Below are 16,918 nucleotides of genomic sequence, written 5' to 3' on the forward strand. Positions count from 1 at the left end.
ATATAGTGCAATAGCTGTAGACCAATGAGTGGTACATAGGTAATAAAGAGTAGTGAAACAGGACCTCTTAGTTCCCCAGAATTCTTACTTGTTAGCCTGACCTAAAAACCTTTGTAGGGGCCAGGGAGTCTTTCATTAACTGCTGTGGCCTATTTCTGCAAAGGGACTTATTTGCTGGTTGCCACTTCTCTGACCAGAGCTGGTCTGTGATGGCTGACATTCTTTGTGTCCTAGGCTTCCTGGACCCGCCACAGGGTTATACCCTGACACGACTAGCATATGTGATATTATAGTGATCAAGTTTTATGCCTTCGGGATATTGTAAAGTATTTGCTCTTTGATAAACCATTTGAGTGACCATTTCACTCCACATTATCTCTGGACTATATGTTCAGGGATGAAAAGCAATATTCCATATTGTCCGTTGTGTCGCTGCCTCCGGCCCCAGAAGTGCCCAGAACCTCTCCAGGTTTCCTCAGAGCGTGCCCTGGTGGGGACCTTCCTGAAAGTGTTTGGTTGCCCCCTTTCACCACAGGATGTTGCTCTTTCTTTTGTTTTATATACCTTTTACATACAAAATTTGTCTTTTCTCATTACATTAAAGTGCTCTGGTACATTCTCTTAATTTCTCTGGTTAGGATTTTGAGTTTTTGCATTTTAGAAATATTATGGCTCAGCACACTGTTCTGGCCATGTTACTATTTGTAGCATTTGTCGTTTTCGTTTTTAGGTTCACTATGATTTCGGCTTGAGAAATATTCTTTCAGTGTTGAGGACTCTTGGATCTCAGAAGAGGGCAAGGCCCGACGACAGCGAAATGAGTACTGTCATGAGAGGACTAAGGGACATGAACCTCTCTAAACTTGTAAGAACTCATCCATTTAAGATTTTCAGAGAATACTTTACAATGTGGCTACTATGTATTTTTCTCTTATTGCTGTTGTTTCAGATGTGTTTCAAATATTCCTCATGTTCTAAAACTAATTTTAAATCTTTAGGCATGGCGCACATTCATTGAGTATAAAGCACTCCACTCTGTACAGCTACTAGACAGAACTGAGTTTATAAATAAAAGAACAGAAACGCATGAACACTTTTCTATAAGCACTTTCGTGAACACTGATTATACTTACTCTGTTATTTAAATAGGCTTTTGAATTTTGTAAACAGTCAAATAAAAAAGACTAATTCAGGAGGAGAGCTGTAGCTCAGTGGCAGAGCATCTGCTGTACATGAATAAAATTCCAGGTTTAGTCCCCAGCATCTTCTCCAGGCAGGGCTAGGACAGAGCCCTGTCTGAAATCCTGGTGAGCTGTTGTCAATCAGTGTAGACAATACTGAGGTAGATGGACTAGTGGCCTTACTCAGTATAAGGCAGGTTCCTGTGTGTCTTACATCATTAAGAGTGAAACTCTACTGCTTTATTTCTTTTACCTAAAGTAAATTAATAATGCTTAAAACCCATTGAATTTAGTGGAAGTAGTTTTTCACACCTTGCCAATAAAGGTCCATATAGTTAAAGCCATGGTTTTCCCAGTAGTGATGTATGGAAGTGAGAGCAGGACTATAAAGAAGGCTGATCGCTGAAGAATTGATGCTTTTGAATTATGGTGCTGGAGGAGACTCTTGAGAGTCCCATGAACTGCAAGAAGATCAAACCTCTCCATTCTGAAGGAAATCAGCCCTGAGTGCTCACTGGAAGGACAGAGCCTGAAGCTGAGGCTCCAATACTTTGGCCACCTCATGAGAAGAGAAGACTCCCTGGAAAAGACCCTGATGTTGGGGAAGATGGAGGGCACAAGGAGAAGGGGACGACAGAGGATGAGATGGTTGGACAGTTCTCGAAGCTACAAACATGAGTCTGACCAAACTGCGGGAGGCAGTGGAAGACAGGAGTGCCTGGCGTGCTCTGGTCCATGGGGTCACAAAGAGTTGGACACGACTAAACGACTAAACAACAACAACAAGTTTTTCATAACCATTGCAAGTCTTATTTCTTTCATTGGGATGCATGACTAATTTTATCTGGATCAGTGACCATCTTTACAAATCCATCAATTATTGTGTTTTGTTTATTTTTCCAGGTAGATGAAGATGAACCCCTTTTTCTTAGTCTTATAAACGATCTCTTTCCAGGCTTGGTATTGGACAGCAATACATATGTTGACCTTCAGGCAGCTGTTGCAAATCAGGTTGAAGAGGCAGGACTGATTAACCATCCACCTTGGAATCTTAAGCTTGTCCAGGTATTACAGTATACCTCGTAAACTTAAACTGCAGAACCTACAGATGTGAATTTTTGCTCTAAATCACATTTTCCACATTCGAGCTGTCTCAGAGGATCCTTCCTCACCTCCAATAACAACCCAAGTATCACATTATGTAACTTGCGGTGTGCATATAGTTGTGCATTATTATCCAGAAGCAGTGATGATAATGATTATTATACCCCACCCTAGTGGTTTCCCTAGCCACTCTGAGCGGCTTACAGCATATATAAAAACATAATAAAACATCAAACATTAAAAAACTTTCCGATACAGGGCTGCCTTCAGATGTCTTCTAAATGTTGTGTAGTTCTTTGTCTCCTTGACATCTGAAGGAAAGACGTTCCACAGGGAACCTTTCATATTTTTCATGGTATTGACGTATACTGCCTGTTATTTGATGGCAATAGCATCTCTCTCTCTCTCTCTCTCTCTCTCTCTCTCTCTCTCTCTCTTTCTCCTGGAGGAGGGCCTGGTGCCTAAGCCAACAGCTCATGGTTCAAAATATTCCTTGTTCTCTACCAATGCAGTTTCTAATTGACTTCAGCAAATCTTAAAATCTCTTGTAAGATCTAGATACACCACATACAGATACAGAGAATTAAGTTTGTATAAATGTCCTCAAGCCCTACCTAGATTTAACCTTAATTGTTTTTCTCGTGGCAATTGCCTTGCCTAGTCCCGGGTAAACGTACCCATTCCCTCCCTGCTTTGCACTGGGGACATGCTCAGGAGGAAGTCCTTAGGAAAACAAGCTCAATAAGAACACAGATAATCCTAATAGTTATTTCTGATTTGGCCACACTTTTTTCTCCCTCCCTGTTTTAGCTGTACGAAACTTCCAAAGTACGCCATGGGTTGATGACACTTGGGCCAAGTGGATCTGGGAAAACAACTGTTATAACTATGTTGATGAGGGCAATGACGGAGTGTGGATATCCTCACAGAGAAATGCGTATGAACCCAAAAGCTATTACTGCGCCTCAAATGTTTGGTAAACTGGATACAGCAACAAATGACTGGACAGATGGAATCTTTTCCACACTGTGGAGAAAAACGCTTAAGGCTAAAAAGGGTATGCCAGCTATAGTGTGTTCTATATAGTGCATATGGGAACGTGATTATCATCTCTCAGCGTACCGCTGAAAAGGATCTTCTGTTTGCAGCTGCACTAATTGGTCTCTGTTCTAGTAAAGATAATTAAGATAACTTGAGTAAGTAATTAAGATAACTTGAGAAACTATATATTAATTTAATATAAAGTTGCAATAATCTTAGGGCAGTATCCAACCAAGTAGTTCCACTAGCACAAGGAGTTCTGGCTGTGCAATGGAATTCCCTTCCTCTCTTCTCTTTCTGCATGTCCCGTAATTCTGTTCTGGATATTTCCCCTGCCCACCAGAGCAGATTTTGAGACAGTGGGGGGTGCATAAGGAGAGGAGAAGTTACACTGTGAAAACTGAAATCCTAATGGAATTACATCATTGAATACTACCCTTGCTCTTAAAAAAAATGTCTAGTGAAATTTCATGGGGACAATGCTGCAAATTTATTCCAATTTAAGGGTTGAGACACATTGATTTCTATAGTGCTTAAAGATGTGCAGTGCAGCCTTAAATTAAGAACTGGAACTCACAATTGGAACACTCTCAGTGGTGTAGCCTTCGCTGAGCTATGTCATTTCAGCTAGCAGGTGAGATAATGACATTTTGATGCTTCTCAATATCTAAACAACAAGCACCCTTCCTGTAATTGTTGTTGTTGTTGTTATTCAGTGTTAACCTCCATATTTCAGCCATATCTCTTTGTTTCCAGGTGAGAATATTTTTCTGGTTTTAGATGGCCCAGTAGATGCGATTTGGATTGAGAATCTGAATTCAGTGCTAGATGATAATAAGACTCTCACTTTAGCAAATGGTGATCGAATTCCAATGTCTCCGACTTGCAAGTTGCTCTTTGAAGTTCACAATATTGAAAATGCATCTCCTGCTACAGTTTCTAGAATGGGCATGGTGTATATCAGTTCTTCTGCACTAAGCTGGAGACCAATATTGCAGGTACACTTTTGCAGGGATGATCAAATTTTCTTTTTCTTTTAAATAGTGTGGGTTTTTAAAAAATGAAAACTGTTTTTCTGACTTTTTTTACAGGGTTGGCTAAAGACTCGTACTACACAAGAAGCTGATGTGCTGCTAGGTTTATATGATAAAGTGTTTGAAGACGCATATACATACATGAAATTAAACCTTGGTCCAAAAATGGAGCTTCTAGAGTGTAACTATATCATGCAGGTATATAGTTACTGTTGTCTCAGTTGTTCATACAGCAATGCATGATTGCCTCTAAAGAAATAAGCATAGAAATCTTGCTTCCTGACAATCTTTTGGAAAACATTAAGAGCCATAGATATAAAATTGCAGTTTTTCTCGGAGATGAAGTGAAATTTAAGTGAAAATTGTATTTAAGTTTGATTAAGAAAGTTAAGCACTGTGTAACATTTTCTTCCTTTTAAAAATATTTTCAGTCCATCAATCTTTTGGAAGGCTTGATACCATCAAAGGAAGAAGGTGGTATTGCATGCTTGGCACATCTTCACAAATTATTTGTGTTTGGCCTGATGTGGAGTTTAGGTTCCCTCTTAGAACTGGAAAGCAGGGAAAAGCTGGAAGCCTTTTTAAGAAGCCATGAGAGCAAAATAGATTTGCCACAAATTCCTAAAGGTGCTTCAGAGACAATGTATGAGTACTACGTTGCTGATTATGGTAAGTGAAAAAGCAGTGCAATGCGCTTTAATAATTAAGTGCACAAACCTCCAGTACTGGAGATGTTCTTTCCAGCATGTCGCTAAACTTCCAAAGGAAGGCTATTATATTTGGCCATAACGAATATGTAAAAATGAATGAGGACTAATGAACTGAAATACAGCTAAGGTGAGATGGTGGCTCTGTACAGGCACGTGACTGCCTACGTGCAAGTCCTTTCGGACCCGGAAGAGGGTGGGGTGAGCTTATGTGCACACTGCTGACACATGCGGGGACCAGGAACAGAACTCCACTGCATCAGTGAGAGGTGGCAGCAACAGGGGAAGGTCACTTTGATTTCCCCGAAACACAACTGAAATTTACTTATTTACTGAAATAAGTAAATAAAATGGTGGCTCCTGATACAGTTAGTGCTCTGAGTTTCGACTCTTCCGAAATTCTTTCTCCTCTCTGAAACATAACAGAATTTTGACAAAAGCTTGCATATTCCTCTGCATCATTTCATGCCAGCCCTACTTCAGACCTTGGCCTTTTAACTCACAAAGGGCTGTAAAGAGGGTAAGATGATGTGCTGGAGTGGGGGCCTGGGGGAGATTAGCAGTATAAACCTGCTCCCTCTCTCTTGCTTGTGTGCATGCAATTATTTACATGTAAGTAATCTGAATGCCTGAATAGGGCTCTAGTGTTCGATGGATGAGCTCAGCTCACTAATGGCTGAGTTTTGATTGTTAAGACTTCTTTCCTAAAAGAAGCAGAATTAGGAAGTGTAAAACTTTCCTTTTATTTCTTGCCATTCTTCCTTACAGTGATCACTACGGAGTGAATGAACTTTATTCTGAATCCACCAGTGACTCAAAATCACCTATGTGATAACACTCTGGAGATTCATGTGACTGAGCATAATAGTATGAGAAAAGATGTTGGCTTTTAATTCACCAAGGCTTTTGATCCCATGTAGAATAGGTCCAATGGGTTCTGTGTCATCCCTTGTCCCCTAGGAAGTACTGTGGAGTTGCTGGTAAAAGAAGTGAAATAATTAGAGCTCTTCCACCATTGTTTTGCTACTTTTAGGTGACTGGGATCATTGGAATAAAAAAGTTCAGGAATATGTTTATCCAACAGACAGTGTTCCTGAATATGCATCTATTCTGGTTCCAAATGTTGACAATGTCAGAACCCAGTTTTTAATGGATACCATAGCGAAACAACACAAAGTAAGTGCATATTTTCTTTGCAAAATATGAGTAGGTAATGCCTTTTTATGCCCAAACTATCTTATTATATATATGTCCTTTTGTGTCTATGATTAACAGCAATAACACAGACTATTGATGACACAGAAAATGTGCCTCTGCTTGATTTAAAACAAACAAACAAACAAAACCCACCTAGTGCAGCCCCTGTGACCCATCTCATGGCATCTCCTAACTTCAGCAGTGGCTATTCTGGGGTTTGCAGTAGGGAGGAGGGGACTGGGAAACCCCTATTGAATATGTGGCCTTTTGCTCAATATAGGTCTAAATCCAAACAATGATTTATAGGCCAGGGGTGGCTAATTGGTTTGGTGTGCAGATTTGCCCTCCCCTCAAGCAGTACCCCCCCAACTTAACCCCACCCCTACCCCCAATTTTGGCAGCAGCAACAATAAATAAATAAAATTTAAGCAGTCACAGCTCTCAATTGAAAATGCCCAGATCCAATCCTAACCGAATGATGATTTAGCAATTATTGTTTCAAAAGGGAGTTAGCAATAAGCAAAAGGATTGTGGTGTCCTTCCTTCCCCTTTTCTTTCCCATGAAAATATATTGGTTTTTGCCATTTATATTTTGAACAAAAAATTTTTTTTCCTTCCAGTAGCACCTTAAAGACCAACTAAGTTAGTTCTTGGTATGAGCTTTCGTGTGCATGCACACTTCTTCAGATACACTGAAACAGAAGTTGCCAGATCCTTCTATATAGTGAGAAGGTGGGGAGGGGTATTACTCAGAAGGGTGGTGGGAATGGGTGATTGGCAGATAGCTGTGATGAGCCTGTTGACGACTCTTAACGACTGCAATAGAAGGATCTGGCAACTTCTGTTTCAGTGTATCTGAAGAAGTGTGCATGCACACGAAAGCTCATACCAAGAACTAACTTAGTTGGTCTTTAAGGTGCTACTGGAAGGAAAAAATTTTTTTTGTTTTGACTATGGCAGACCAACACGGCTACCTATCTGTAACTGGATTTATATTTTGGTAAGGGCTGAAGCCTGAATAGAATGTGAAAGTAAATAGTAGGTTAGAAAGAAAACCAACATAATTATAGTAAAATTTCTGTTTCAAACCATTTTTGTGCAGTGAATTAGCTTTATTATACAAGCCTGATAATAAATTGTCATAACGTTGTTGCAGGCAGTGTTGCTTATTGGTGAACAAGGAACAGCAAAGACTGTAATGATTAAAGGTTATTTAAAAAAGTACGATCCTGAAGAACATTTATCAAAATGTTTAAACTTTTCCTCAGCAACAGAACCTGGAATGTTTCAGGTAAGCTGTAGGTTTGATAATCAGTTCTACATGATGTGCTTGCAGAAATATTTAAAATGCTTTGCAATAATCTTAAGTGTAGCTGCCTTTAGCCCTGGTTTTGAGGGGAGGGGAAAACGGATAAGAATGAATGAATGAATGAATGAATGAATGAATGCAAACCCTGATCTTGTTCTCTGTTTTTAACACCAAGTTCCAACAATATTCATGCTCCCAAGTTATTTGGGAACTTATCTGAGAACTTACATAAATTGGAAAACACATTTTAAGAATGTTTTTTTTAAAAAAACAAACAAGGATTTGTAAACTACTTTGGCGATTACTCACATATTTTCCCCTCTTTTTGTGTTCTTTAATTGTTAAGAGGACAATAGAAAGTTATGTGGACAAACGGATGGGAAGTACCTATGGACCGCCAAACGGCAGAAAAATGACAATATTCATTGATGATATTAACATGCCAATTATTAATGAATGGGGAGATCAGGTAGAGTTACAAAATTGTGCATAGTAATATCGTTAAGTACTGTTTCATTCTGTAATGTTGTCAGTAAAAGCCTGGTGTACTGTGACCTTGGGGAAAGGGCACATCAAAGGATGCATGTTCCATGCCCTCCATGGCATAGGGGTCAAAAAAAAGGGGGGGATGGTAGCTCTTCAGAGTGCCCAAGTCAACCTAGCTCAGTATCCCCAGGAGGAAGCCCCAAACCCCAGGAACAGTCTCCCCAAAGCCCAGAGCTGCCTCAGGATTCCATGGAAGGCTCTTCCCGAAGAAGAGTATTGAACTTCAGTGCCTTGGGCAGGCTTAAATCCAGGGTTCCTATGCCTCCCCAAAGAAGCAGGGGTGGGTGGGTTAGAGGGGGAGACTAGCAGCTGTTGATACTCCCTGTTCAGTCATACCAAATGGGGTTTAGGGAAACAGCCTACAGAAGGCTGCCCACAGGGAAGCAAGGACCATATCTCCCCAATCTCTGTAGAAGAGCCTCAGGCATCCAGCTTGCCCAGCCTGTTCCCTGAGTCTTCACTGGGTTTTGTCCTTCTCTCTGAGGCTTTTTATACCCTCCCTGTCTCCCCTCCCTTCATTCTTCCTAAGTCACAGCAACCAGGCTCCTTCTCCACCATCAGAAAGCTGATGGAGAATGTCCACCCTTCTTCTCCACATGTGGAGCCTCCTGGCGACAGCCATAAAGTTATTTCTAATGATGGTTGCAATTGCCTTTTTTGTAATTTGAATCTACACTGGTACCTCGGGTTACAAACACTTCAGGTTACAGACTCCGCTAACCCGGAAGTAGTACCTTGGGTTAAGAACTTTACCTCAGGATGAGGACAGAAATCACGCCAGTGGCAGGGCGGCAGCAGGAGGTGCCATTAGCTAAAGTGGTACCTCATGTTAAGAACGGTTTCAGGTTAAGAATGGACCTTCAGAACGAATTAGGTTCATAACCAGAGGTACCACTGTACTGATTCAGAGGTTGGTGCCTGGTAGTGTGGATTAGGGCCAACTTAAAGGGCTAGGTACCAGCAAAGGACAAATGAACCCTGATTGCCCATCACATCTGGATCCAATCAGGTGCAGGTGCAGTTTTGGGACTGAATCATCCTAGGTTGCCTTAATGTATATGAACTGTTAGCATTTTTTTGCTAATACTGACCACCTCAGATGCGACATGGCGTGATTCATCCAACAGAAATTTAAGTACCATGTAAATTTTATTGATTTAAATAGGACAAAAGCATAGACATTGTCAAGTGTAGCATATTTAATACTTTACCCTATGCCTAGAATAAAGTAACAAATTATTTGGCTAAATTAGCAGGGGTGTATCTCTGGTATTTTGTTTTCAATGAATGGTTAACATTTCTTCTATTAATTCCATAGGTAACAAATGAAATAGTGAGGCAGATGATGGAAATGGAAGGAATGTACAGTTTGGATAAACCTGGAGACTTTACTACGATTGTTGATGTGCAGTTAATAGCAGCAATGATTCACCCAGGAGGCGGTCGAAATGATATCCCACAGCGCTTAAAAAGGCAGTTTACGGTTTTTAACTGCACTCTGCCAACCAATGCATCCATAGACAAAATCTTTGGTATATGTTTTTCTAGTACTTTCAAATTGAATTCGTTTTATATTAATTGTCTAGGTTGCCCCTGTGTAGAATGTAAATTCCTTTCTCTCTTTCTTGAAGCAACAGAAATTCTAAAAAACAATGACTTAAAAAAACAACCACCAAGTATTACAGACATGACATAAAACTACAGTTAAGGCCATTCTGTATAAAATCATTTGAATGCCTAGGCAAGCAGAAAAGTATTAACTTATTTATTTGTTATATAGGTTTTATGCTACGTTCTTCCTTCAAGATAGTAGCACTGGAGTGTTCACAACATAAAATATATTTTAATATTCATTCATTTCTATTCTGTTGCTTCTTATGAAACATCTCAAAGCTATCTATCTAATTTCATGTATACAAACAATTTCTACATATGTCTGTTTGTTCAAATAGGTATCAAAATGAGATCTGTGATTGTGAGATTTATGCTCAAAAGTAGTCAGGGCAGTGAGATCGTCAGACCACAAAGTAGTGGATGGGGACAAGAGCTCATCCTCCCAGCCTCGAAGTATAGGATAACTCTCTTGGCAGGCTTAAGGGCTTGCACGATCCGCTTTCATTGCCCATCTGTTCATCAGTTTCATATAAAAAGACTGTTTCAAGGCCAACACAGATAAAGACTGGAATAAACACTTAAAAGTTACATTGAAAGACAGAAGGTCTTCAACAGGCACTGATACAACACTAGAGATGTTGCCTGTCTGATACATAATAGGAAATATAAACACATACAAGGAGGCAGTCAAAAATCAAAAACATTTGAAAGGCAAGCAGCATCTAGCTTGGCACCTCAAACTATTTTTTTCCATTAATTTTTTATTAAATTTCTGTTTTATGAAATGTTTGACTTCTCTTTGATTTCTCTTGCATCAAAACAGTAGCTATTGACTTGTCTAAAGTTAAGTACAGCTGTAGATTGTTCCTGGAGATGTATGTTTAGCATTCAGCCCTTCATGAGAATATATAATTTTGGAGTCATGTTAAGGTTATCAATATACTGTTATTTTTCAGGGATAATTGGCTGTGGATACTTTCATTCATGTAGACATTTCAAGCCTGAAGTATGTGAAATGATACCAAAATTAGTGTCAGCAGGCAGAATCTTGTGGCAGTGGACTAAGGTAAAGATGAACATAATTATTTGAAAAATATTCCCTATTTATGGGTTTAACACAGGATTAAAATCTGCTCATATATTGCCTGTAGTGTATAGGTTCTGTAAGGTTTCCATGGTTGGAAGGAATGGAATTGATTGGGGAAGAAACTACCCGTGCATCCATTCTTAGTTCTAGATGAGCAGATCATAGAATTGTAGAGTTGGAAGGGACCCCAAGAGTCATGTAGTTCAACCCTCTGTGATGCAGGAATCAATGCTGAAAATAACATACAGCCTGGAGCTAATATTTAGTTATTTCTTCTGATCACATTTTAATGCGAAATTGTGGTTGCAAAACTAGAATTTGCATATTGAATTGGAATTCTTGACCTCAAAATTCCCATCAGCCACCATCAAAGAGGCAGGCAGTTTCCACTCAAGCCATTCTCTTATTTTGCTTGTTTTTAGTGTGAGTGTTGTAGGGCTGCTTTGAACTTCTTAGTCGTCTGAAACTCATGAAGAAGTTGTCCCACACTCTGCATAGAATCACCCAAGGGAAGCTTCAGATTTGCTCAAATGCATGAAAAACATATCACTTTCTAGGTGTTGCTGGATTCCAGCTCACATCATCCCCAGCTATTGGCCATGCTGGCTAGGGCTGGTGAATGCTGAAGTCGAACAGCACATGGAGGGACACAAATGGTCCTTTCTGTTACATAAACAAGTCCATGTTCACAGTGTTTATTGCTGGCTTCATTTCCTACTCCCTGCCAGAAGGATCTATGCTCCAGGTATCATTTATCCTGTGAATGCAGAGGTGAGGAGAACTCCACTAGATCCTGTCACAGCTCAAGATTACAAGTGCCTCTGGCTCATTGATGGTTGGTAGTTGGAGACCCATTGTGGTGTAGTGGTTATAGTGTTGTACAAAGACCCTGGAGCCTAGGGTTCGAATCCCCACTCAGCCGTGAAGCTCAGAGTGACCTTGGGCCAATCAACAACTTTCAGCCTAACCTACCTCAGGATTGTTGCAAGGATAAAATCAGGTGGGGGAACCATGTATGCCACCATGAGGTAATGGAAGGAAATGTGAGGTCCATAATACAGTGAAATAAAGTCCCTTTACTGCCCTTATGAGGTTTGCCATTTAAAAAACAAACCAAACCTGTAGACCTCAGTGCAGGCCCTGTTTTATTTTTTATGCCTGTTCATATGCTTTTGCTTTAGGTGAAAATGTTGCCCACACCATCCAAATTTCATTACATCTTCAATCTGAGAGATCTTTCCAGAATTTGGCAAGGAATGTTAACTATAAAATCAGAAGAATGTACGGACCTCAGGACTCTCCTGTCGCTATTTAAACATGAATGCACGAGAGTAATTGCTGACAGGTATGATCATTATATTATTTATTGAACAATTACAAACACTGAGATGAAGTCGTGCCAGTGTGACATTGTGTTCAGCCATCTTGATTCAAAATGGCTCCCGGCACCCAAGCAGTGATGAAGCCTTTCACCCCCACCTTGGGAACCCTTGTGCTGAGTTTGGTGACACTATCTCAAGAGGCTGCTGAACCTATAGAGGACGAACGGAGAAACAGTTTCCCAAAATATATAGTAGATCTAATCCACAGCTGAGGGACACCCACACCCACATAAATCTTTAGCCATCTTTTCACTCTTCTACAGCGGAAACTTTCTATTCATCGTACCTGAATTGTGTCTTCTAGATTTGTTTGTGAAGAAGATGAAGCGTGGTTTGAAAGAAACTTTTCTAGAGTTATTGAAGAACATGTAGATTCAGAACTGGTACCAATAATTGAAGAAGAACCGTATCTTGTTGATTTTTTACGGGATATGCCTGAGCCAACTGGTGAAGAGCCTGAAGATTTTGTGTTTGAAGCACCAAAAATTTATGAATTGGTATTTATTTACTTAATTCCAAACCCCTCCTTTATTGGGTTCCAACAATAGCATGCTCAGATCTGTAATGGATACCTATACAAGGACCAACATGGGGACTCTCAGGCCCCAGGATCAAATGCATGCCTCCAAGCCTCTCTGTCCCCAAAGACTGTCCACAGGCCATGCCCCTCACTTACTGGCCCTGCTATGTGCTCTCCTGGAGTGCTTTAGCTATATGAATGTACTTGGACTGAATGCCTTTGGAATGCACGAGGGAATGCAGCCTTTGGGCTGAAAAATGTTCCATACTCTTGACTATAAATAATCCCAAATGTTGCTAATATTGTGGATTATTGCTAGAAGAAATTCAGAGTTACAACTGGATGAATCAGGGGGTGGGGTGGGGATAAGAAAGACGTATTATGCTGCTTTTTTTATTTGCCTGTAATGGAATGCAACAAGGGTGAGGAAGGCAGGCAGGGGCAACACCAGGACTTCCTGCACTCAGACTTTTTCCTCCTGCACCATTAGTGGAATAAACAACATAAACACTTCTCAGATACGGAACTGCCCACGAGTTAAGTCAGTCCTGGGGAATACATATACCTACACCTCCCTGAAATTTGTTTTTGACAAATCCTATCCTGAGAAAAATAAGCTGATATCATATCATTTCTAGGATATGATATGTGAACAGAATGAATGAATGAATGAATGAATGAATGAATGAATGAATAAATAAATAAATAAATAAATAAACAAACAAACAAACAAACAAACAAACAAACTGGTAAACCCTTAAGGACATTTTCCAAAGACATATGATTTTCTTTTATTCATATTTTTAAAAATGCTTCTACATTAATTTATTGAAACTATTTTTTTAGGGGGAAAAGCTATCCTTATTTTCTTCTTTTTTAGATTCCATCCCTTGACTTCTTATCTGACAAACTGCAGTACTATCAGAAGCAGTATAACGAAGCTGTCAGAGGTGGATTCCTGGATTTGGTGTTTTTTAAAGACGCTATAACACATCTTGTTAAGGTCTGAATGCTTATTTAAAGTTATAATCTTCATTTCATTTCCTGCACTGGTGGGGGGAGGGGGAGTCATGACAGAGCAACTACCAGCTCACAGCCAGGAAAAAAGATGGGAATGGTGGCTTTATTTTTCCCTTTTTGCCTGCCCCACTCGTTCCATTGACTCACTCCAGTGAGAAGGAATTTACTACTTGACGGCTAGGGCATGCTGGGAGAAAGGCAGTGGGGAGGGCATAGAAAACTTCAGAATTTTGGCTGCCAAAATTCCCATTTCTGGACCCATCACTGGTGGAGCAGCATTGGAGCATTTTGCTGTAACACCAGGAAGGTCTCCGGTTACACTAATGGAGGACCTTCCTTTTCGGCAGTGGGGCATAAGACTGCTCCCTTAGGAAGCAATTCTAAATACGGGGAGCCAGCAAAAATTGTGCCATCTTAGATTAAGTCAGCATATAGCATAGAGCATATGGCTACACCAGATCCAAACTCCGTCCAGGAGCGGAACTACTGCTGGCAGTGGAGAAACAAACTTTTAAAATCCAATTTGTGTTACACCATCCTTTTGCCTGCGTAACTTACACCGGGTTGCCAGCTCATGTGACTGAGCTGAATGGGTTTAGGATTCAGTCTAAATCCCCATTTTTGGTCCTGTCCATGCTATTCCCCTGGAGTGCCCTTCATTCATGGCTTAAGAGCTACCAAGTTCAGCTCAACTGTCTAAGCCCCAAGTGAGCTGGGATGAGGGATTTGGGTCAGCATACATGTGACCAAGTTGGGTCTTAAGCCAGAAACCAGCCAGGTGAGTTGGGGATCCACCACATCCTAACTTGCTCGTCCCAGTGAGTCTAGGGTTAGGACCACGCCCTTATTTTATCGAAACATTTATCAACTTCCTTTTATCAGTGTCTCGAGACATTTTTCAAAAATTGAAAGCAACAAGTACTGTAAACAACAAGCAACACAAATAAAACAAGCAACAGGTAGAAGAATAATTTTATAGTCAGATACTAATTTAAAGGTAGTAAAACAGTTTTCAGAAGTCTGGGTGAATGGGGGGAAAGTTTTTGCAAGGAACTGAAAAGAAAACAAAGTTGTGCTCAGCTTGTACTGCTCTGGAAAAGGGCATTCTGTAACTGGAAAAGCCTTGAAGATGAAAGCTTCACCTTTGAAGGAGGTGGTATTTAAAGAAGGACATTGGCTGATTACCTCAAAAATGCAATTGATGCTCCTTTTTTTTAAAAAAAAAAACAACCCGCAGGAGCACCATATAAGAGAGAATTCTGTTGTCATTGGATATATTTTTTTTGCCAAAATTACATGCCATATTAAAATATGCTGCCCTTGTATAAGTAGCGTCTATGGAATTGGTGGAGAGGGGTAGGGAATCTAGAATATTGGGAAGATTTATTAAACTATGCACCATTCAATGGCTCTTTTATAAAAGCTTATTACAAAAATATTTTTGGATAATTATTTAACTTTGTTGACTTTGCATAACGAATTAAGTAGATAATCTCCCTCCCCTTTTTTTTGTAATGCAGATTTCACGAATAATTCGTACAGCATGTGGGAATGCTTTACTTGTAGGAGTTGGTGGTTCCGGAAAACAGAGTCTTTCCAGGCTAGCCTCTTTTATAGCTGGATATAAAATATTTCAGATAACTTTAACACGGTGAGAAAAAATACATTTCAGATAAGTGGTTGATGATGTGCTGTTTTCCCTATATAATTAGAAGCTACTGTTTGTATATATACACCATTATATGAGAATATAGGAGATGAGATTCATGGCTAGATGGCCATCGTAAAGATAGCTTGGCATATTCATGTGTACACGATGTCACTGATCCTATGGTCTATGACAGGCAAGACCAAACTTTGCCCTCCAGATGTTTTGGGACTACAATTCCCATCATCCCTGACCACAGGTTAGCTAGGGATGATGTGAGTTGTAGTCCCAAAACATCTGGAGGGCCAAGTTTGGCCATGCCTGTTCCACTTTACGTGGTTATGGCCCCTCCATGCCCCATAGTATGCCGCTCTAAAGGCAGTGCAGATGGTACAATCAGTGTGGCACGATGGGAGGCGGGAATGTTTACAATTATCGCAGGGGGTGTTCTTGCTTTCCCTTCATTCCTTCTTTTTTCTTATTCCAAAACACTTTTAAAGCCGCTTTCGGCTTCCCTGCTCTGAGAGGAATGGCAAAGTCACTAGCTTTCCAAATAGTTTTGATCCAAAAAAAGCGGGGGTAGCAAGCATTCACTGCTGCAGTTACTAGTCGTTTTGAGGGTTGTTGAAGCTAAATTGCACACCTTGAAATGGCCACTCCTATTTGTCACTAGCGAATGAGGTGACAGCCTGACAAATCTGGGTTAATTAAGAAACATGGGGGAACACAAACTGGTAATTTAAGGGTCTTGTGAAAGGTGGTATTTTTGATTTCTTAAAGTGGTTTAAGTTGTTTTGCTGCTTGCTTCATTTTGAAATGTGTGCTTAAAATGCATTTTTAAGAAGTAGCATGCTCACTATGCAATATATTTACACAAGGATGCCTCTCCTAAAAGGGGCAGTCTTTGCTCAGTTAGCTCTTGCTCCCCTCCCTGCTGGCTTCAGTGATGTAGACTACTTTTCTGAAGTTAGTAGGTGATGAATCAGTACTGCATGTTAAGCTTTCTGTCCTTTTCATTTTTGCTTCCTAGATCATACAATGTGAGCAATCTGACAGATGATCTAAAGCTTTTATACAGAGTTGCTGGTGCGGAAGGAAAAGGAATAACATTTATTTTCACAGATAACGAAATAAAAGATGAAGCATTTCTGGAATTTCTTAATAACCTGCTTTCTTCTGGAGAGGTTAGCATTTCAGAGGCTTTTGCAGCTGTGTTGCTATGATGACTGTTAGATGATTTGCTTGTCCTTCTATTTCAAAAGCTCAGGGTAGGTTTGACTGCAACTCCCATCAGCCCCAGCGAGCACGAACAGGCTGATAGTCAGGGATGCTGGAAGTCAACACCTGGGGGTCCCACATGAGCTACTGCTAGCAGAGATGTAAATCTTGAAAAATATTTTTAAAAATAAAGTTACAATTCAGGGATCAATTTTAAATGAAATTATTAATTTATTTCTGGGATCATGCAGGTACTGGGCTGGGCATCAGCCCATGTCCCTTGACGAGGCAGGAGCAAAGAGACTTTTGG

At 40.2% G+C, this 16,918-nt stretch overlaps 1 protein-coding gene across 1 annotated transcript in view; it reads left to right on the top strand.

Moving 5' to 3' along the window:
• Positions 1 to 16,918, top strand: part of DNAH8 (dynein axonemal heavy chain 8) — a 137,533-nt gene that overhangs the window by 67,919 nt on the left and 52,696 nt on the right. The window contains exons 48-63 of the mRNA XM_053382927.1: positions 731 to 865; positions 2,085 to 2,246; positions 3,096 to 3,342; positions 4,083 to 4,324; positions 4,418 to 4,558; positions 4,792 to 5,029; positions 6,101 to 6,243; positions 7,421 to 7,555; positions 7,920 to 8,042; positions 9,438 to 9,651; positions 10,690 to 10,799; positions 12,002 to 12,165; positions 12,507 to 12,699; positions 13,603 to 13,725; positions 15,263 to 15,393; positions 16,421 to 16,574. Of these exons, the coding sequence (XP_053238902.1) occupies positions 731 to 865; positions 2,085 to 2,246; positions 3,096 to 3,342; positions 4,083 to 4,324; positions 4,418 to 4,558; positions 4,792 to 5,029; positions 6,101 to 6,243; positions 7,421 to 7,555; positions 7,920 to 8,042; positions 9,438 to 9,651; positions 10,690 to 10,799; positions 12,002 to 12,165; positions 12,507 to 12,699; positions 13,603 to 13,725; positions 15,263 to 15,393; positions 16,421 to 16,574 (2,655 nt within the window). The remainder of the gene's footprint in view (positions 1 to 730; positions 866 to 2,084; positions 2,247 to 3,095; positions 3,343 to 4,082; positions 4,325 to 4,417; positions 4,559 to 4,791; positions 5,030 to 6,100; positions 6,244 to 7,420; positions 7,556 to 7,919; positions 8,043 to 9,437; positions 9,652 to 10,689; positions 10,800 to 12,001; positions 12,166 to 12,506; positions 12,700 to 13,602; positions 13,726 to 15,262; positions 15,394 to 16,420; positions 16,575 to 16,918) is intronic.

Source organism: Podarcis raffonei, chromosome 3 (genome assembly GCF_027172205.1).
Source record: "Podarcis raffonei isolate rPodRaf1 chromosome 3, rPodRaf1.pri, whole genome shotgun sequence".
Taxonomy (NCBI): domain Eukaryota; kingdom Metazoa; phylum Chordata; class Lepidosauria; order Squamata; family Lacertidae; genus Podarcis; species Podarcis raffonei.